Source organism: Henckelia pumila, chromosome 2 (genome assembly GCF_033568475.1).
Source record: "Henckelia pumila isolate YLH828 chromosome 2, ASM3356847v2, whole genome shotgun sequence".
In the NCBI taxonomy this organism is placed as follows: Eukaryota; Viridiplantae; Streptophyta; class Magnoliopsida; order Lamiales; family Gesneriaceae; genus Henckelia; species Henckelia pumila.
In genome coordinates this window covers 28,661,610-28,683,488 of record NC_133121.1, presented here as the reverse complement: position 1 = coordinate 28,683,488, position 21,879 = coordinate 28,661,610, and the positions used below count along the sequence as shown (strand labels likewise).

The window sequence follows — 21,879 nt, the reverse complement described above, 5'->3', positions numbered from 1 at the left end:
ATGCACAATTCCTCGATTGATGAATTAATTGTCTTCTTGAATATGTTAAAAATGACTTTTTCACCTTCCACACCCATCGACAACTCACTTTTCTTCACATCTATCTTGGCATCAGCAGTTAATAGAGAAAAAATGCGGGATTTTTCAAAAAAATTTGCCATGAATCGTTTAAAAATATTAAAAGCCAGCCTGTCACAAACAACATTTCCAATACAATTAAAATAAACGCCTGATAAAATCCCAAAGTTGAAAATATAGAATTTAAAAAGGAATTTAATCCCACACAGTTGTGGAAAAACGAGTACATAAGTTTACATGCCAAATATTCAAAGCAGGGAATACACATCTTGCAAATTACTAAAAATGTTTGAAATACTTCAATTCATTACTACAACCAAAAGAGTTTGCGGAAACTAGAAGCAGCGACGGTCAAGGGCCTGCACCACCGATGTCCTCACTCTCGGGATCCTGCCCCTCAGTCCCTAGAAACTCATGCTCACCTGCACCAAGTAGATGTAGTGAGCCTAAAGACTCAGCAAAAATATGGGAAGAAATAACGAGTACTACATAAATACAAGCACACGCAGATTTAAAATAGCTTGTGCTAAAATACTTTATTTGTGCCCAACACTTTAAACAAAAGTCTTCTAAAAGGAATGAGAACATGAATATAACATATGCATGGCTAAATCTAACATAATCAATATAACTGCATAAACTGTACTGAAACATAGTCATATCATTTATTGAACTTAGATCCTTGGGATAACCCCCAACTCGTCTTGCCCATACTTGGTAAGGGAAGCCAGGATTTCTCCCAACTCGTCCAAACCCATAAATTTGGTAAGGAAAACCAAGACGTCTCCCAGCTCGTCCAAACACATACTTTTATATAGTCACAACCATCTCACTTTGTTCATAAAAATATTTTCTTTCCTTCTTGGTTCAGGGATTTAGAATGCATATGCAAATATAATGTACTCATAATATTTACTCAATAATCATGCAAGGACTCACAAAAATATGACCGAGACGGTGATTTAGGGAGCAACCAAGGATGGGAATCTAAACCATAAATTTGCACTTAGGACAACCCGAGCGGTTCGCCCGTAAAACCAATAACTTACTCAATTCTTACTCAAAAAGAATTCCGCTTAAAACCACTACTCCCTTACACTTAAAACTAAATAAGGAAGTTGTCCTCAACGTATTATTCCTATCCAATCATTTTATTCGAATTTATTTCCGGACAGCAAGCATATCACGCTAAAATTCTGCACCTATCCATTCTAATGTCTAGAACTCGACCCAAAATTAACCGAATTAATTCCCGCTGTCACCGATATATTCCTAACATTCTAACCCAATTCCAGACCCGAGCCCTTAAGCAAATCATGAAATTTACCTAGCCTTTACCATAAGTTACCGGACAACCCAACACCTTACAAAAGTCTGCTCACCCTTACCTCACTACCCCTCCCATAACTTAATCAATGGACTCCCATTAACCATCCTACAACCATGACCACGACCACTCCATAGACTCCCTCACACCTACTAAATCCAGCTCCTACCCAGCTCAACTCTCATAAAAAATACAGCCCCTAATCACTTCTCCGAAACCAAGCCTCTATCATACTCCTCACTCGAATGCACCTCAACCCTTCCCACAAGCTAACTTCGAGTCATCCTAGTCGCTATCATGTGAACTACATATCATTCATGGTAGCTCTAAATCACCATCCAAACATCACAAATACAACACACAGTTTTTCGAACCCAACAAGGCAAAAGTGCATTTCTGAAAATTTTAAAATAAGGAACTTGTCAACAATACATTCAACATATAAATTTCATACTCATTTTAAATCCTTAACCATAATCGTAGTATGAACATGGCTCAACACAACATGGCAACCTAACCACCATGGCCGAAGTCTTCAAGACAGGGAATGGCACTAGGAGTTTCGAGCACCAAGAAGGTGTCTAACTCCATTCAAATTCATTACTCAAATCACCCTCAACAATAAACATGATCGGAACAATTTACAAACACGTAACAAGCATGAATCACCATGGCCGAATCTTAGCAAAACAGGGCACATAATGTTTTTTGAAACAAAATAGAAATGGGACACACAAATATACACACAACATAATATTCCACATTGGTGAGAAAGGGACCATATTCTTTCCTAAGCTACCAAAAACGAAGATTAAGAGCTCGAGTGAGCTGGGCCGAGCAGGGAATTGGAATGAGCTCGAACGAGGGAAGAATAGATGTTGCTCGCCATGCTGAAGCAACGCCGAAGAAGAAAGGAAATGGAGAAGCTGGTGCGGCCGATCTTTAAGCAGAAATAGGAATGAAGATCGGCGGCTGCAACGCGTGAGAGAAGAGGAGAAATGTCGGGAATGGATGGGGTGTGGTGTGTGTTTGTGTGTTAGTTTAAGTGAAATTGAGAGCCTGTTTGGATTTTGTAGAGATTTTTTAAAATAAATGCTTTTAAAAGTTACAATTTATGGCTTTTAAAAAAACACTAATTTTGACTTAAAAAGTGCTTAACCAAACACCTTGTTAACTGAAAAGCACTTTAAAAAGTGCTTTTTTAGCCTGAATTTTGAAACTAAACGGGGTCTGAGTGTGAATTTTAGGGGTAGGGTTAAGTATTAAGTTTGAGTGTGTGTATGTTAGGAAAAAAGTGATACACACTTTTAAAAAGTGTTACTCCAACTTAGCAACTAGGTCTTATGAATTTAAATTACACATAATAAAACACAAGCTTGAAAAATTAAAATTTTAAAATTTTAAATTAGGTTTTACTAGTCCGGAAATTAAAAAGATAATTTTTTGCAAAATTTTAAAAATAATCCCTAATGCACGGGAAAAATTGATTTTCAGGTGATTAATACCGAAAATTGGAATTATAAATATTTAAAACAGATTTAGGCATGAAACTCAAATTAAAAAAATTTTAGGCGTCACACACCATGATCCTCTTCCATGTCTAAGATCACAAAATCAGCCAGAAAGATGAATTCATTCACCTTGACGAGCACATCTTCAGCAATACCATGTGGATATGTGACGCTTCTGTCCACCAATTGCAATGTGATCGTTGTCGGTTTCATATCTCCAAGCTCCAAGGCCCTGTAAATAGATAATGATATCAAATTAATACTGGCCCCTAAATCACATAAAACATTAGTAATATGAGATCCACCAATAGAACAAGAAATAGTAAAACTCTCTGGATCCTTCAACTTTTGTGGCATCTTCTTTTGGAGCACGACACTGCATTCTTCATTAAAGTTCACAATCTTGTTCTCTTGAATCCTTCTTTTCTTAGACATCACATCCTTGATAAACTTTGCATAATTTGGCATCTGCTCCAAGACATCATCGGCAAAGGGGATGTTGATGTGTATCTTCTTAAAGATCTCCAAAAATTTTGTGAAGTACTCATCCAATGCATTTTTCGTGAACCTCTGTGGGTATGAAAGTTGTGTCTTATACATCAGTTTCGGCTCAAGTTCACTCTTTTTCTCCTCCACTTTCTTCTCAGATTTATTTTCAACTTCAGAACTTTTGAACTTCTTTGCCTCTGCTGAATTTTTTATCTTCTCAAATTTTTCACTCTCAGATTTACTTCTTTTAGTACCTATTTGTTTCCCACTCCGCAGCTCTATGGTCTTGTAATGTTCTATGGGATTCACCTCAGTATTGCTGGGAAACTGCCCTCTGTTATTATCTTTCAACGCATTTTCCATGTGCCCAATCTGCGTTTCCATAGATTTCATCATGGCGCTAATATTGACCACATGCATCTCCAAGATATCAAGACGATTTTCAATTACTGCCATCTTCTTACAAGATTTAGTGACAAAAGTGCTTACTACATCTTCCAATTATGGCCTTCCCTCGCCCTTATTTGTATTGAACCTCGAAGGAGGATTCATTACATTTTTATTATTGACATAAGAGAAGTTCTCATGATTTTGCAATCCTGGGTGATAATTATTGGGAATAGGATTACCTCTGTAGCCTCCATAACCTCTTTGATTGATGTACTGAGCTTGTTCAGGATGCTGCAACTCTTCACTGGCCATTGATTCACCTGTTGAATCTACCACACTCACTTTGTTTGATGCAGCCACTTGTGTAGTCAAAGCAGAAAGTTGGGCATATATAGAAGTGATAGGATCAACTGCATAAACTCCTACACCTTTCTTGACTCTCATTCTCTCAGACGGCCATTGAAAACTATTAATAGTCATATGTTCTAGCATGTCGTAGGCCTGAATAAGGTCCTTAGAACAAATTGTACCTCCAGCAGCAGAGTCCACTGATATCCGGGTAGGCGTATTCAACCCATTATAAAACAACTCAATTTCTTCCCAATCTGCAAAATTGTGATTAGGACACCGCCTCAGCAAATCCTTGTATCTCTCTCAGGCTTCATATAACTGCTCTGAGTCATTCTGCCTGAAAGTACTAATCTCGATCTTCAGCTGAGTGGACTTGGCAGGTGGAAAATACTTCGCTAAAAATTTGACAGTTATGTCCTCCCATGTAGTAATGCTTCCTAGCGGCAGTGACTGCAACCAACTTCTAGTCTGATCCCTGATAGAAAAAGGGAATAAACGTAAACGAATAATATCCTCAAAAACATCATTCATCTTTACCGTATCAGTGATCTCCAAGAATGTTCTTAAGGCATCCACATTGGTACAAATTAATCAGCATTATTCTACCTTCCACCTCCTCAAAAAACGTGGGGTCCATATGCCACATACTCATTACACTAATACCTTCTCATTATTAATACATACTCACATTCATTTAATATCAACACTCATTATTTATGGGTTCCACTGTTCATTCATTATTAAATAAATAAATTCTAATTTTTTTTATAATTTCAAATTAATTTAATTTATGTTATGAATTAAAAAAAATTTAACATATTTTAAAAATATGAAATAATCGTTGAGACTATTGATATTACTATTTTAAAATATAAATTGTAATTATTTAAAATAACATAATATTATTGTTTTATAATTAAATTTTAAAAAAAATTGATGAAAGAGTTGTTATTATTTACTTTATAAACGGATAAATACATGAATACATATTATACACATTTATATTGAAGAAAAGCTGCCAACAATTATTTTACTTTTTCCTTTTATTTTAATATTTTTAATTTTTTTAATTGCAAAATTCCTCTCTCCTCCATGCATTAATATTTAGTGCATTAATACATATGAATTTCTGGGCTGACTTGGCAGCCCAGATTATTAATGTGTGCACCCACATTGGTGCACACACATTAATTGGTATTAATAATTACCAAATAATGCACCAATGTGGGTGCTTTTAGGTGCAGATGAGGATCGGCTGTGGCGCTCCCATTAAATTGGTTTTGCTAAACCATATTGATCAATGCAGGCTTGAGCTCAAAACTATTAGCATGTATGGTTCCTCGAGCTATGCCTGAGTAGTGTGCTTGAACAGTAGGCCGAAAGCGATCTCGAATTGGCACCAAGGGAGCCTGTGGTGGATTATCTTCAGCCATATTCCTTAATTCTTCTTCTCTTCTCAACCTTCGCAAAGCTCGCGCAGTTCGTTCGATCTCCGGATCAAACAATAGAGAATTAGCTCTTTGAGATCTTCGCATACACTGCACGTAAGAATAATTAAAAATCAATCAGTACTAAAAATAAAATAAAGAAAACTCTAAATTAAAATCTAGACTAATTGAATAAAAATAAATCAACAAATTACTCCCCGGCAATGGTGCCAAAAACTTATTGCGTAATTTTGTGCCCGCAAGTACAAGGTGCCAAGTTTTAATAAAGAATAAGTAAATTGTCGATCCCACGAGGAGTAAAGTGAAAATTATTTAGTACTTGTAATTAGAATAGTCCAAAATTTATCTAGAAAATTAAATAAAGAGTTTTGGATTTCAAACTTAAATAAATAATAAATTTTAGCAAGCCAAGCACTCAAATTCAGATATTAAATTAATGAGAGAAAATGGTCTAGAGGTTTTGATTTCCCCTGGTTTCGACAACAACTACTTCTAATTAAATTATTCTCATGAATTCTGTTCAATTAATAGCCAAGAACACTTAGATTTTTCTATTTCCCTCTCACGAGCAACAAATAGAGTGTATCGATTAACATTCGATTTCAATATCCCTATTAAAAATCTAGGTTTAATGATATATGAAAACTATGTTCTTTCAAAAAGCTCTTTTATCGTTATACACTCTCCCGAGCTATATAAACAATTAACAGTGTAATTTCTATTGTCCTATTCAAAATTTTCTCTCCCGAGTAACAATTTCAAATAAATATAACAGAAAAAATTATGGTCAATAAATTGAAAAAATAATCAATACTAGAAAAAATAATTAATCTAATAGAATTCAATCCAATAAAAATCAAAAGTCATAGAAGTGTCTACACCAGTCTACGTCAACCTCTAGACTAAGAAAATTTAGTTCATACTCAAATTCTGATAAAAACAAATCATGTTTTCAATTCTAAACATCAAATCAATAGTAAAGAGTTCAAAAGAAAGATAACAAATCTGAATATTCGACGTCGTGTTTGGTCTATCTATCTTCGTCTTCGTTCCTTTGTAATTCTTCAACTAGTTCACCGATTTCTCTTCCAAAAACTTCAAGTTTATGCGTGTGATTTCTCTCTAAAAATATGTGCGTCTCCTTTACTTTTGTTTGCATAAAACAGTCCTTTTATATGTGTCTTCAATTCAATATACAAAAGCCCAAGAAGATCCAAAAGTTTCCTTCCCGAAATATATAATTACGAAATCTGATGTCGCGATGGCGCAGGCGCACATGTCTCTCGACTTTTTATTTTTCAACATTGCTCAACTGGCGCGGGCGCGCCTAGGGTATTGTGCGGGCGTGCATGGCATTCGAGTTTCTTCACTTGTTTTTCTTCCTTCTTTCAGTCCATCTTCTTTTCTATCATGTTCTTCATGGTCTTTCTACTCCAACTCAATACAAAAATCATTATTCTCCTTTTTCTTCTCATTTTTCACCAACTTGTAAATATTCCTATATGCACACAAACGACAACTAAAACGCATAAATCTGCTCGAAAAAATCAATTTGCAATTAAAATAATAAACAAATTAAGTGCATAAAATGCACTTATCAAATTCCTCCAAACTTAAATATTTGCTAGTCTCCGTGCAAAACTAAACAAAACTTAAATCAAAACTCAACTGAACGACACACGAGACGAATAATAAAGCAAGAAAATAAAAATAATCCACTCGCCTCAAATGTTTATCATTTAATTCATATATGGCTAATTTTCTTAAGAATTCTTGTGTGTGTGAATTGCCAATCTTGCCTACAATTGCAATATAAAATCATAATTCAAGTTAGTTAGAAAACAAAGCAGATCTTAAAAATGCAGAAGCTGAATAGGATTGAACTCCAATATGAAATAAAAAATTTCATTATCCCAACTCATTTGATATTGCTCAAGACAAAGGCAAATCGTTTAGCAATAAATCTATCTATTTGTATTAATTAATGGATTCTAGAAAATATTTTTTTTTTTTACAATATCTCTAAACAATCAAACAAAATCCATAATATTCTAAAGCAGAATCTAGAATTTCAATTCATAATATTCTTTTCTTTTACAGTATATGCAATATTCTTATATTTACGAGTTACACACAGTCGAATTCTTGCTCTTGATAATTGAATAGCCCAACATTCTTCGATGTTTCACCATATATTTTTTTTCCATCGATTTAGTTGAACCATGGAAGAGGAAGAATTATAATATTATAATAATATATGAGTTATGAGTAGTTTAGGGATTTAAAAAATATGAAAGGGTATAAGAGTAATTTAAACATGCAAGGAAGTTGAAACAAACAAAAAGTGGCTGTCAGGGAGTGCAGAACAAAATTTTTTTTATGGAGACTGAATCTTTATAAAAGATGTGGGAAATGGATTTTAGCCCAATTAACCCATATATCAACCACGCCACATAACTAATTACTAAAATGAAGTTCATCAAACATATATCGGGATGAATCAATTAATGTCACATGTTACAACATATTACCATGGTTAAGAGCACCCACAATGGGTTATTAAATTAGCATTATAATGCCCATTTAACACCTTCTCCTATTGAGAGTGGGCATAATAATGCCCACTCACAGGAGAGAGAGGATAACGCGTTATCTCTCTCTCCTCCTTTTTTTTTTTTATAAATTTTGTTATGGCGTATGCTGGCACGCGCCGCAGATTGCTGTACTTTTTTTTTTCTTTTTTTATTTCTTTCTTTAAAACGGCTAAATTTTTTTGAAAAAAATTTTATTTTCAAATTTAATAATTAAATTTGAATTAATTAAAAAAAATCCAAAAAATTTGTAACGGCTAATTCGGAATTCCATCTATAAATACCCAAAAATGAGTAGAATTGGAGAGAATTGTGTTGGAATGAAACAATGTGTACACATTGTTTCATTCCAACACAATTCTCTCCAATTCTACTCTCTACTACTCTCACCATATTTTTTTTGTTTCTACCTTCATATTTTCTATCCGAAATGGATGAAAATAATAGGGCATTTTTTTACCAATTTCTTGAATTCTAAAAACACCCCAAAAGAATATTCATCTTCCTAAAATTCACAAATTCCACCAAATTATCAATATCCACCTCCAATTCCAAATATCTAGTTTTCTCCACAAAATCATCAAAATTTCCATGGTTTTGAAAATTCTATGAATCATCTGAATTATTTCCCCCGAGGTCCATATCAACCACTTTCAGCTGAATATTGGCAAAACATGAGTCATCTCTATTTCACTCCGTCGGTTTTTCATGGATATGGTACACCGCACACAACTGGTATGCCTTTTACATCTCCGATGTCAAATGAACCTGCAACTCCGACTTAAGTACCGGAGACTCAACTTTCCGACTGTGAATCCTCAATTGAGGTGGTCAATTTAGAAAAAGCGGTTTCAAATGCTGAGGGTACGAGAAAGCGGTCAAGTTGGACAAAGGTTAAAGACGAGGTCTTAGCGAGGATTTTTGTCACTATTAGCGATTATCCAATCATCGGCAATGATCAGAAGGCGGATGCTTTTTGGAGATGTATTTCATGCTACCACAATGAGAATCGTCCGCCCAAGTTCAAACACCAGAAGTGCAAATGTTATACGGTCACATTGGCACAACACAATCCAAAAGAAGGTATATCGATTCAAAGCAAATTACAATAGTGTTTATAGTTCATATCAAAGAGGTCATAGTGACGAAGATATATCGAGGTTTGCGTACGAAAAATATCGCGACGAAAATAATGGCATTGCATTCAATCTCGAGCATTTGTGGAGAATTGTCAAAGACCGTTCAATATTTACTCCACAGTCTGTTGATCACTTTGTGGCCACAAAGAAGACAAGGATCTCAGAGTCGGGAGCAAGCAACCTCTCCTCCAACCAAGATGTGAGTATCAAAAGGCAGCAAAAGAAAAGGAAAAATACAAAGTAAAATCGACCATGGAGGCTCTGAAAGTAAACTACGACAATATTTTTGCAAAGTTCACTGAGTACACAAGCGTAAAGAACTGCGAAGTCGTTCTGAAACAAAAACAACTCGAAGTTGAGAAGATTAAGGAAAAAGCTACTTTGTCCAAATCTGAAGCTAAGAATCGTTGCTTGAAGTTGAAGGAGTACAAAATCTTGAACAAAGACACCTCAAAGATGACAAAAGAGTAGTTTATCGTACATGAATGCCTCTGCCAAGATATCAGGTCGAGATGGAATATCTAAAATGTGTACTCAACGTTCAATTGCTATTATTATTTTATTTGTTGTTATGTACTTTTTAATTATTATATTTTATTTCGATTAATGTGATTTCAATTATTGTATTTCTCATTTCGATTAATGTGATTTTCAATTATTATAATCATTGAAAAATAGCCATTATAAAGTAATCGTTGGAAACTAGCCATTGCATGAGAAGAACAATATATATAGACACATTGTGATTCGAGAGGTTCATTCGACTAACATACCATTTCTCAAACATATATTCTAAAACATGTTTCCTCAAAAAATGTCTCATTCTTCCGGCAGCTCTAGCTCAAGTTCCAGCTCGACAAATGAAAACGAAGTCCAAGTTAAAATCGATTAGCAAGCTTATTATCCGGGTGAAGAACTGATGTTATTGGTACTTCAACACCACTGACAACTTATGGAAGCATATCAAAGGAGTAACAAAACACGCTGAAGAAGAAGGTTCATCCAAAGAAATCGTAAAGTCGGGCATGAAAAGCTCGTCAATGATTATTTCTCTACAAACCCGGTGTATCACGATGAAATATTTTGAAGACAATTTCGAATGCAAATAGAGTTATTCCTCCGCATAGTGAATGCACTAGAGAATCATTCAGCGTTTTTTCAACAAAGGGACGATGCTGTGCGAAGAAAAGGGTTGTCACCACTAAAAAAATGCACGGCTGCGATTCGTCAATTGGATTATGGAGTCCCCGCCGATCATCTTGACGAGTACCTACGTATGAGTGAATCAACTGCCATCAAGTGTCTTTTCAAGTTCTGTGAATACGTGGTTGAAATATTTGGCGATAGGTACTTGATAAGGCAAAATGCTAATGATGTTCAACGTCTTCTTCAAATGCATGATGAGAGACATGGCTTCTCTGACATGTTGGGTAGCCTTGATTGTATGAACTGGAAATGAAAAAATTATCCAGTTGCTTGAAAATATCAATTTACAAGAGGACATGAGTCACCAACAATCATGCTTGAAGCGGTCGCGTCTATTGACTTGTGGATATGGCATGCATTCTTTGGAGTCGCCGGTTAACGTAATGATATTAACGTGTTATACGAATCTTCAATATTCAATAACTTTTTGAAAGAAAATGCGTCGGAGATTAATTTCACGGTGAACAACATTTAATATACGAAGGGTTATTATCTAACAGATGGAATATATCCCGAATGGGCTACTTTCGTTAAGGCCTTTCCTTGCCCAGTGGATCCCAAGAAAAAGTTGTTTAAGGAAAGATGAGTCTGCAAGAAAAGATGTCGAATGGACATTTAGGGTGCTCCAATCTCGATGGGTGATTGTCAGAGGTCCAGCTCGTTATTGTTATAGGAAAAAGTTAAAACAAATCATATTATCATGCATTATTTTGCATAACATGATTATTGAGGATGAGGGATGTCACGTTACAAATTGGTACAATGATGAAGTGGCTAACCCGCACAACCTATCCATGGCTCAAATCGAGGATTTCAGGATTATCTTCGGACAAATTCTGAGCTACGTGACACTTAAGTTCATCACCAACTTCGCACCGACTTAGTTGAGCATATCTGGGGGCAATACAACAACAATCCGTGAATTAAAATTTCATGTTATTTTTAATTTCATAAGGCGCACCCACGTATTATCTCAAATCTTCTTCTGGTTTGACTGCTTCAGATTCTCTTCAAGGGAAAAGATAACAACAGAAGAAATATTTAGACAAGGCGTGCCCAAGTCTTGTTTAAATATTTTTTCTGTTGTGGTATTTCTTTCAAACATCTATTTTATTTAATAAATATATTAAATAAATATTAATATTATTTTCTAAAATAAATAAAATTATTTTATTAAAAAGTAAGATTATTTTTTAAAATTATAATAATAATTTAAATATCGTAAAACATATTTAAAATGTATTTATTTAATATGAAATTTTTTTAAAATGATTGAGTGGACTGTGGGACCTATAAATAATTAGTGTAATGTTAAAATGAATGTGGGTGAAAGAGATATGTTGTTATAATGAGTATCGTGCTTTTTGATGAGGTGGTGAGTGTTATAATGAGAAAGAAATGTGGATGCTCTAATCAGATCCTACACTAAGGGTAATACCCAAATCATGCATCCAATGGTTCATATCATAAAACATTAGATCTATCATTAGCTAATTTGCACAACTCTCAAATATAATTTTCATTCACTGGAGATAGATGTTATCCTAAAGATATTATCTTTAAAATGATGTATTCAATGGTGAATACTCTTTCCGTCTCAATTATATAAGTCACGTTTTCTTTTTTGTTTGTTCTAAATATATAGGCATATATCATGTTTAGTCATATTTTTTTACACTCTTTTACTAATATACCCAATTAACTACACCTTGAAAATTGTGCAATCATTTTTTGAATACATTAAATAGGGATAAAATAAGAAGTTTGTACAAAATTTGTTTTTTCAATGATTTTTCTTAATCTATGTGAAAAAATAGGACTATATAATTGGTACGGATGAAGTATTTATCAATTTATGTAAAGTACACATTTTTTCAATGAACTCCACGTGTGAGAAAAATTATTCATCTTTAGATGTACCATTAAAGTATTGCTTTGAGGTGAGGGTAGCATAAAATTCCGCCAAGGTCATGAGAACGCATTTAATGCGCGATAGAATAAACTATTTTTAGCGAATGTGAAGGCTATATAGATACTTAAAACCTTCATACTGTGGAGTACTTGACCTCAATTCACATGACATACAATCCATCACATATCTAGCCTAGCAAACAAGTCCCATTAATGGCTGCATAAAGCTGCTCAACCAAAATTAGATAGTGTTTGGAAGAACTTTTAGGAAGTACTTCTCAACTTTTTCTTAAAACAAAATTTTCCAAATTTTTGAAATTTTGTTAAGGAAAAGATGAGAAGTCTCCCAAACACTACTTTAGATCCATTATACAGACACACAAAGGTTTTATTTCATATCTTCTGCTCCAAGTACATTTTGATCTCCTATTTGTCCTTTTTAACATTCTCAATAAACAAATTCATGAGAAACTTGAATTTTACAACAAAAGATCATCAGCTGAATCCAGATTAAAGCAATTGAGAATTGTTCATATCACCTCAGAGCTTTGAAATTAGACCTGATGATATTGACTTGGGAATACCATTTTCTTTCACCTCATTCTCTTTCACATCCATATCACAAGAACTGGGAGGTACATCAATTGCAGGAGAGGTGTTGAAGAATCCATGTGGCTGCATCCATTAGCGACTATGTTATCAGAAAATGTCGAGAAAAAAAAAAGAGAGAGAGTAGATACCATGAAGTAAAAAAGTATTGCAGCCAACTTGCAAATATTAAGCTGTAAGCATACCTGAAGTACAAAACCAATGTGTTCTACAGGCATAACAGGCCAGTCTTCCAATCGAGGAACATGCGTGATTCCAAAAACATACCTGTATTCTCAAAGTACATGAAAATAGGGGAAATATCAAACTCGATCATAATAAATCTGTAATAATGTCAACTAATGACCACTTATCGGATACAAAAGTTGAAATTCTTAAAAAAGTATGACGGTTCCATGATAAAATGGTTTAAGCTTAGCAGGGTGAAGATCAGGTTTAAAATTTAGCACTGTACAAAGCTATCATTCACAGGTGGAAGCTACAATTTTCACGGCAGTAATGTGAGTAAAAGAAAGCTGATTCAAAGGCTTCGTAGCAATGTTTCTGCAAAAATACATTGAATCATTAAGGAGTCTTGTCACATTAAAACAATGAAAAATTCAAAGTCATAATGACAACTAACCACAGAACAATATCCGTTTCTTCCAGAGACCGGTTTTGTTTCACCCAAGAGGCTAATCCCTCTCCAACACGCGGATTCTGGTTAGGAAATTCTCCTCCAGGAAAATCTTCACCACGTGCATATGGTGTAACCCATAGGTGATGCTTCAAAAATGCAGCTCTTCTGAGGAACATAGCTTCAGTACCAGCCAAAGGCAAACAATTTGAACCAGGTACCAATTTGTAGCCTGTAAGCTGTCCATTCCGATTGACAGCTCTTGTGTTCCTAACCTGCAATGTTAAAAGGTTTGCAGACCAATAAATTACGATTTACTCCTTGTAGACAAAAATTATAAATTTAAAACATTTATCTGGGAAGGCTAAAGCTTCAGCCTTGCAATAAAGAGAAATCAATCAATTTGAGTAGAAAGTTTCCGCAAAAATAATGTAAGATGGACCAAATTTGATTACAACAGAGAAAGAGGTATAGATTAGTACTAAAAGTGTTCAAATAAAGGAGCAGGATAAGAGTGCTTACAATCCAATGACGGGCGGACAATGGATCACACTCGCGCATGGCCTCTAATTCAGATCTTAGTAAAGTTTCCTCGGCATAGAAAGCATTATTGTGAACATTATCCTTTCCAGGCTCTTCAACTCTGACATTCACTTCAACAACCTAAAGAAAAACAGGGATATCAACAAAATAAAAATAAATAAAGATCAATTATTTGGCCTTGAAATAGGGTATCTCAATTCCTATCATGAATATGCTGCCAGTATAAAATTTACAATAGGATTTCAATGCTAAAGGAGGTGTCCAGTTCTAGGGGGCTAAGCACCAATGAGACAAGGAGAACAATGCAGATAAATTTCATTACGAGGAAGTTAAAAAAATTGCAAACTTAAGATTAACTACCTGATTCTGCTTTTCTCCAGGTCTACAGTCAACTGCCATATCCATACGAGCAACAAAAAAGTGTTGATGAACAGGGGCATATAACCCTGGTGCAATTGTTGTGCCATATTTTCTGAACTCTCCAGGTTGCAACGCTCCTAAACTAAGAATTCCAGTAAGTTTAACTTCTGCTTCGATTTTCCCATCCTGCAATCAGTAATTTGAAATATTGTCTCAACTGCAGGATTCCAAAATCAAGCTCCTTTGATTGGGTATGCAGGTTACAACAATAACATAAAGATCGTTTGAAGAGGACTAACTGAACTGTGTTTATTAAATTCGCTACATTGAAACAAGCTTTAAAATTCAACACCAGTTCCAGTAACAACCAAACCAGGTTTATATGGTACCATGTCATAAACTTGAAAGTGAGACATTCCACCTTGTTTCTTCGGCCATCTCACAAACCAAGTAAACTTCATGATGCATGTGATCACTTGCCTGATAAAAGTGCCAGTAAAATCCATATTCATAATTAGCAACCGTGCACATGAAAGAAACTGTGAGACGCCTTGATCTTCGAACCTCTGCAAGCCCAGTTCTCCAATCTTGATGCTTCCATAAAATTCCTTGATCTTCTTCATGCAAACATACACAGTTTTCAGTTGTTTCAACACCTCCAGTAAAATTCGTGAAATGAGCGTCAAAATATTTTATATATCCCAAGCAATCACATCCCTGAAACGGAGGCAGTTCATTCCGAGGTTAATGTGAAAAAAATTTAAAATAAACTTTTAAAAAAAACAAGTAGATCAATCTTGGAAAAGGAGGGGAAAACCTTCTTTAGAGAATGAGCATTCTTCCCAAGCCCATCTTCCCCGCCATCAAATGCATTTTTTCTGTAATGTGGATCATTGGGATCCCCATAGGGCACAACCATCTCCACAAAGCTTAACCTGTGAGCTATAGGTCTACGACCCCGGCCACCATCAACGTAGGCAACAGAATAAATAACCAAACCCTCTCTTGGAGTGAAACCAACACGGAAATTCCACTGCCAATCAGAATTTCAACAATAATCATGCCTAGGTTACATGTGAGGATCATTAGAATAACTGAGTCTAAGACAGACAGAAGGACAGTAAATACCTTCTGCCACTCCACATAATGTCCCCTAATTCTAAAGCTTGGCCCTTCAGGCTGAACAATTTGAAGGGGCTTAACATCACTTCTATCTACCCCTCCTCTTGTTTCACCAGGAGTGAAGTTCCTGAGTGTATCAGGGAGAGGCAAGGGAACAAGCTTACGATCTTCAAACTCTATCACAACCATATTTTGCATATCAACACACACATGAATTCCTTCAACTGGCCGAGCATATCCATTTTCCATCGGGCAATCGCTCTCTGTCCGGCAATATATAAGTGGCTTTGCAAGTCTACGACTAGGAGCATCAGCTTCACCGTAGTAGCCAGTACACCTGAAATATGTTTTGAGCACAAATAAAACTGCTAGCATAGATGTATTTAATGCCAAAGAATGTTTTACTTATATCTTCCCAACCAATTATCAACCATGACTAGATCCATGTCATCAATACCCCTTTTCTTCATTGCCTCAATAAATGGAGGGTAATCTTTGACAACAGCTTCACATTCAGCATATTCTGCAGCATCCTACAATTGAGAAAAGATCAAATAAATTAGAGATTTAATTCATGAATCACAGACTACAGATGCCGCATTCATGATTGAAAACATGTTAGGCTGATGGCAACCCACTCAGACGAGAAAATTAAAAAGCACAAATCCAAGCAATTAACCAGAGCATCAGCTTATGATACCAAGAACATTTACAGAGTGCTTCAGATCTCCTGGTACTATATCAACTTCAAATATTGTCCTTTCATCATATTTACCAAAGAGTCAATATCAAAACTTTATGACCAGGTTGGACAGAAACTGGAACATGACAGCATAGAAATATTATTTTTATCAGTCTTGATCCCACTTCAGCGGAAACCCCAGTAGAAACTACAAGGAACCATATCAATAGATGTATACTCTAAAGCTGTTTAAGTAGATAAAGATTATAACAGAAACTACAAGCCAAACATATGAATCAAGCTGGTGTGGTGGCACCCATGCATCAGCATAATTAGCAGTACAAACAGTTAGCCAGAAAGACAAAGACCTGCACATGCTAACTACAGTCTACATATATGAAAAATTCTAGTGTTTGCCCGTGTGTTCTAGCCATGACTAAAAATAAATGATAATTTCATGGCATTTGAAGCAGGATGCAGGAAGTGAAAATATTGAAAAAATTACTGTCGTGATATATGGGAAGCAGCAGACAAAGCAAAGGCATATCTAAAAATCCATAATGATAAACCCAATAAAGAGAAAAGCACTTGGATTACATTGAGATATTCAAAAGGTGTGTCACTTGTAGTTGACCAGTTAGTTATAACTTATAGCACATACAATATAAAACATTCAGAACTAACCGACTACACTTGTTTCTGACCAGTTGTACAGCAAGATTGATGGGGTTAGTAAAATTTCATATTTGTCAAGCATGCACTTATGAAATCCAAAACACTGCATAAGACCAAATAACAAGCACAATTAAGTAACAAAATTATCAGCCAGGGTGACATACCAAAGGTGGCTGAACATCAGGAATAACAGTAGAGGAAATTACTTTTCCCCTATGATGTCTACCTCGAGTTGTTGCATGAACTTCAACCAGCTCAACAATCCATACACTAGTCTCATTAGACTTTTTACTGTAAACAACTAGTCTGGCTTGTCTTGGTGGGAGCTTGGTATGAACATGGCCTCCTTTGGTTCTGGGCAACAACGATGGCTGAAAAGGGGGGAAAAAATAAGCATCTGCCAGTGCCACTGTATGTTTATCTGGTTCCAACAAAACAACTTCAATAAATCTCATGCTATCTCTGACCTGGAGCAAGATACAAAGCAAGTGATAATGTCAACAAATAGTGCCCCACGAGTTATAGTGACTGCAATTGCATCATGATTCATAGCACGAGTCAGAGGAAAGAGTTAACAGTGAGTTTAAACCTCAGGAGTGGCTCCAGCTGCTCTGACAGTAGCTACTGCCACAGAGATTTCAGCAGGAGATAAAGGTTCCAAAGGATGTTTGGTTTGGGCCCTTGTGAGTGTCTGAATCCCTGTATAACCGTATGCCAATTAAAACAAACCATCAATCAACAAAAAAATCCTCTATGCAAATAAGTAAAAAACATTTCAACATAGATTAAACAACTATCGTGTTCTTCAAGCCACTGAACTAAACTAGTATTCATATGGCGATAAGTCTTGAAAAATTCTCTGCCCATAGATTAAACATCTATTGTTGTACCAAATGAAAATTCAAATCTACAAAAGGATTTTTACTACAGCTTACTTGTAAAATGCATCAACTTGTGCATCCATGGTTTCATATGCCAACTAAAGCGATTCTGGTTTTACAAAATGAATGCTGATATAGTTGTAATAAAAGTGACCATCGAAAGAAAGGGAGGAAACAATAGGAGATTGAGCTCCTTCAGCATCAAAGCACTATGATTTTTGTGTAGCAAACATGTCATGCATGTTTGCAGAATATCTTGAACTAGAAAAAATCAAACTGTAATGGAATCTTGAGAACCAACAATCTATAGGAGGTGACAGAGTTGGTGCCTTAAAGCTATCCACCAATGATCAAACACAATGTCACTACATTGATGTCTAGTAGCGGATTGCCTAAAAGCATGTCTCAAGGCATTTAACAACTTCCATATTTAAAGTGTTATTGCTTTAAAATTTTCAAACAGATCAGTTGTTCAATGGACCACCTAGCAAGTACCCGAACAACAGTAATCAATAAAAAGCTACGCTCATCTAGCCATGTTCCCTTAAAATCTAAAAGTTAGTGTTTTAACTGCAGTCTGCAGATACTCACAAGTACAAATAAAATCAACTTGACATTGTACCTCGCACATGTAAGCCAAATTCAAATATCAGCAACAAAAAAGACAAGGAAAAAGAACGAATGAAATTGTCGGTAATCCATAGAGATAAACAATTAGCGGTAGAGAAAATGGGGACAGTGTGAGCAAGCATTCGAGTTAGATATAAAAAAAAAAATCAAGATCTTAAACTAATTCATAGCTCATGCACACAAGAAGCATAGCAAATGCATAAGAAAAAACAAGGAATAAGGGGGGGAAAAAAGAAGGAACAACCTTTGTTGGTGGCATTAGAAGACGGCTCAGTTCTGATCAAGGACGCTATATTCTTTCTCTGCTGATCTTCTGCCCAATCAGCGACCACGGCCGTACTAGACGCCGCCTCGCGGCGGATGACGGCGGCCTCCGATCCGCCTGCGGCGGTGGCCGTGGAAGAAGCGGACGTCGTCTTTTTCGAAGCTGTGGCCATTGTAACTGGTTCGCAATCTCCCCTGATACACCGTAGCAATCTACTGACATACAGCAAATCACTCAAAATCTTCAAACCAACAACAACAACAAATACAAATTGGTGTGTGTAGACTATGAACTGAACTTGAGCAACAGTTTTGAACTCATCATTTCCTTTGTATTTATTTTGTATTTTTGTAATTTTTTTTTTTTGTAAATTTTAATTAATGGTGGGAAACGGGTTAGGTAATTTAAAAACAAAGTGCGGAGTTGGTGAGCCGAACGAGCATTTAAATTCCACAATGCCCCCTAAGTTTTTCACGTTTTGTATTGAAACCCTTTTTTCGCACGATGATCAAATTTTTAGGTAGTATTTGGGAGAGTTTTTACAAAATATCTCAAAATGAAAATTGATTCTTTGAAACTTTATCAAACATTATCTTTAAGTGTAGATACTCAAAATTCCGATAACGACTAGAGGTGATTTATTTGAGCACACACTTAATTGTTCTAAATTGACAAAAGATTTTATTTTTATTTTAATAAAATAAGTGTCAAGTTGCAAATAATGTTTTATATTTATTATCATGAAGGGAACGTATACTTGCATTTGCGCATGATAGTGATATATAGGCCACACAAATATTCCTTGCGGATGCATCTGAATTACCACTAGCACTAACATGGATGGGTTTTATAATTATAATCAATATGTGCTCTATTATAAAGTATGAGGTTTTAAAATAACTATTTTATTCCTAATAACAATAGTATTAAAATTTATTGATTTGAAAAATAACAAAATTTATAATTTTTAAATAATTATATCAATAATATAAACACACAACGCATGCAAGAGGACACTTGTCTATATTATTCCACAAACATGAATATCCAAAGGTTAAATATTATGGAGAAATACTCAAGTTGTGGATTTTTCCCTACACAAGAACTGACATGTCAAATTTTTTGAGATAGATCTCCATTTGAGCCGAACTCACGAGAAATTATTATTTTTATGTCAAAAATATTACTTTTCAATGAAGATATAGATAGACTCTTTTCACTGAAAAAGGTTGACCTCGAAGGGGACCTCATCCCATATAAGTCAGAGGTCTATTGGCTCATGTGGGGTTAAATCGAGGGATGTGCACGAGCGGTAGGGACCTGAGGGTGGGAGCAACATGACCAACCCTGATAGTTGTGTTTTAGTTGCATATTTTAATGTTATTTTACTGTTGTTTTACATGCATCCATGTGCTTTTATTTAAGTTTTTGTTCATTTGTCATGCATCATATCTACAAAACATATTCCCAGGTTCTTGGTAGGAAATGGCATTTTATGAAAAAGATTTAATCAGAACTATTCTCGCTCGATCTGCAAGTTTTGCACCGATCGAGCGAGGTGAAGCGAGAGGAAGTGAATGCGAGGCAGTGTATGTCCCGCTCGATCTGCAAGTTTTCATCGATCGAGTGGGCGCAAGAGAAAGAAGAAGATGTTGATCAGAGAATGTCTCGCTCGATCTGCATCTTTTCACCGATCGAGCGAGACGCAATTTTCGAAAAATTTTATCTGAAAAGGAAATTTGTCTTTGGAGGATTCTAATCTTTATTTAAGAGATTTATCTAGAATTTTAGGTATCTTGTAATCAGACTTGGACGACTGAACACTAAGAACTCTTGGCGGCTAGGTATATCTTCTTAATTTTCTTAGATTTATTTTTTTTTCTTTTGAATTTTTCTCTAGAGATTTGATGAATATTTGTGGCTAAGTTCTAGTACTTAGTTGAGGAAGACAAAACTCTTTGAAGTTTATTTTATTCGTGAGATTTTAATTTTCATTGTTTAATTTATATTTGAATATCAAAAGTTGTTTGAGATTTATTTTATGCTTGTATGTCAGATTATTGGCTTGATCACTCTATGATTTTATCATACAATCTATAACTAAATAGATATCAAATCCGTAATTGTTTGATCCCTCTAATTTGTGAAGCAACTATGATTAATGATTTTCGCTTGTGAATTTATTAATTCGTAGGAACAACAATTGACTAGATTAAATACAACTGCTTGTGTTTGTATTGTTTAGCTTCATCAGTTTCACTAGTTTGAATGCTGCCTTAGATTTAAATCTTGATCGCTTGTATCTTGATTGATTTATTGGTAAGGGTTAATTTAGAATGCTTGTGTCTAATTAACTAAAATTAAGATGAGATGGGAATTAAATTTTCAATGATGAATATTCAATGAGAATTAATTATTTTTAGAGAATCGATGATCGAGTGAATAACTTCAAGGGTGTAGTCGATCGATACCAAGACTTGTTTTAATTGATTTCTTTGTTAAAATTTTCATCTTGCATGCTAGTTGGTAAAATTCATTTTGATTAGTTTTTTTTATTTATTGGCAGTTAATTCAAAAATCTCAAACCCCTTTTTATTTATTTTCAGTAATTTTAAGAACACAAATAATTTTACTTTTCTCGTGGGAACGATCCCTACTCTCGCCACTACATGTTTATTTAGTTAATTTGAGTTGGGTTAATTTGGGCGTGATACAGCTAGCGTTACCAAATTTTGGCGCCACTTCCGGGGACGGTGTTTACTTTATTTGTGTTCTGGTTATTTTGTTTTATTCTAATTTTTTTTCTTTTTTTCTTCTACTACTTCTCCGGTGGTTAATTATTTCAGGTGAATCTTCTGAGAAAGAATTTTCCTACGATTCGGAGATAGAGATAACATTCCACCGAAGAAAGAGGGAAGCTCGAAGGAGACCTGAATCAGCATCCCTTATGCATTACTTTTCCTACTCTAGAATCTAATGCTACTTTTGAGTTAAAATTTGGGTTAATATACTTGTTGCCTTCTTTTCATGGTCATTCAGGTGAGGATCCGCACAA

General features: G+C 35.1%; 1 protein-coding gene and 1 long non-coding RNA gene across 3 annotated transcripts; both read right to left on the bottom strand.

Moving 5' to 3' along the window:
- Positions 1-253: 253 nt before the first annotated feature.
- LOC140882448 (uncharacterized) lies at positions 254-2,427 on the bottom strand. 2 transcript variants are annotated; one of them, XR_012150211.1, is made up of 2 exons: positions 2,185-2,427; positions 254-500 (listed from the first exon to the last, which is right to left on the bottom strand). It is a non-coding gene; the product is annotated as an uncharacterized lncRNA (long non-coding RNA). The 2 variants fall into 2 exon arrangements; XR_012150210.1 differs by having other exon boundaries at positions 254-489.
- Positions 2,428-12,815: 10,388 nt separating this feature from the next.
- LOC140880414 (diamine oxidase [copper-containing] 1, peroxisomal-like) lies at positions 12,816-19,197 on the bottom strand. Its single transcript, XM_073284834.1, has 12 exons — positions 18,804-19,197; positions 17,638-17,747; positions 17,213-17,515; positions 16,112-16,224; positions 15,698-16,028; positions 15,387-15,602; positions 15,050-15,286; positions 14,570-14,755; positions 14,189-14,329; positions 13,673-13,941; positions 13,236-13,317; positions 12,816-13,116 (listed from the first exon to the last, which is right to left on the bottom strand). The coding sequence occupies exons 1-12, from the start codon at positions 18,994-18,996 to the stop codon at positions 12,982-12,984; spliced, it is 2,316 nt and encodes a 771-aa protein (XP_073140935.1). The 5' UTR covers positions 18,997-19,197; the 3' UTR covers positions 12,816-12,981.
- Between the last annotated feature and the right edge of the window lie 2,682 nt (positions 19,198-21,879).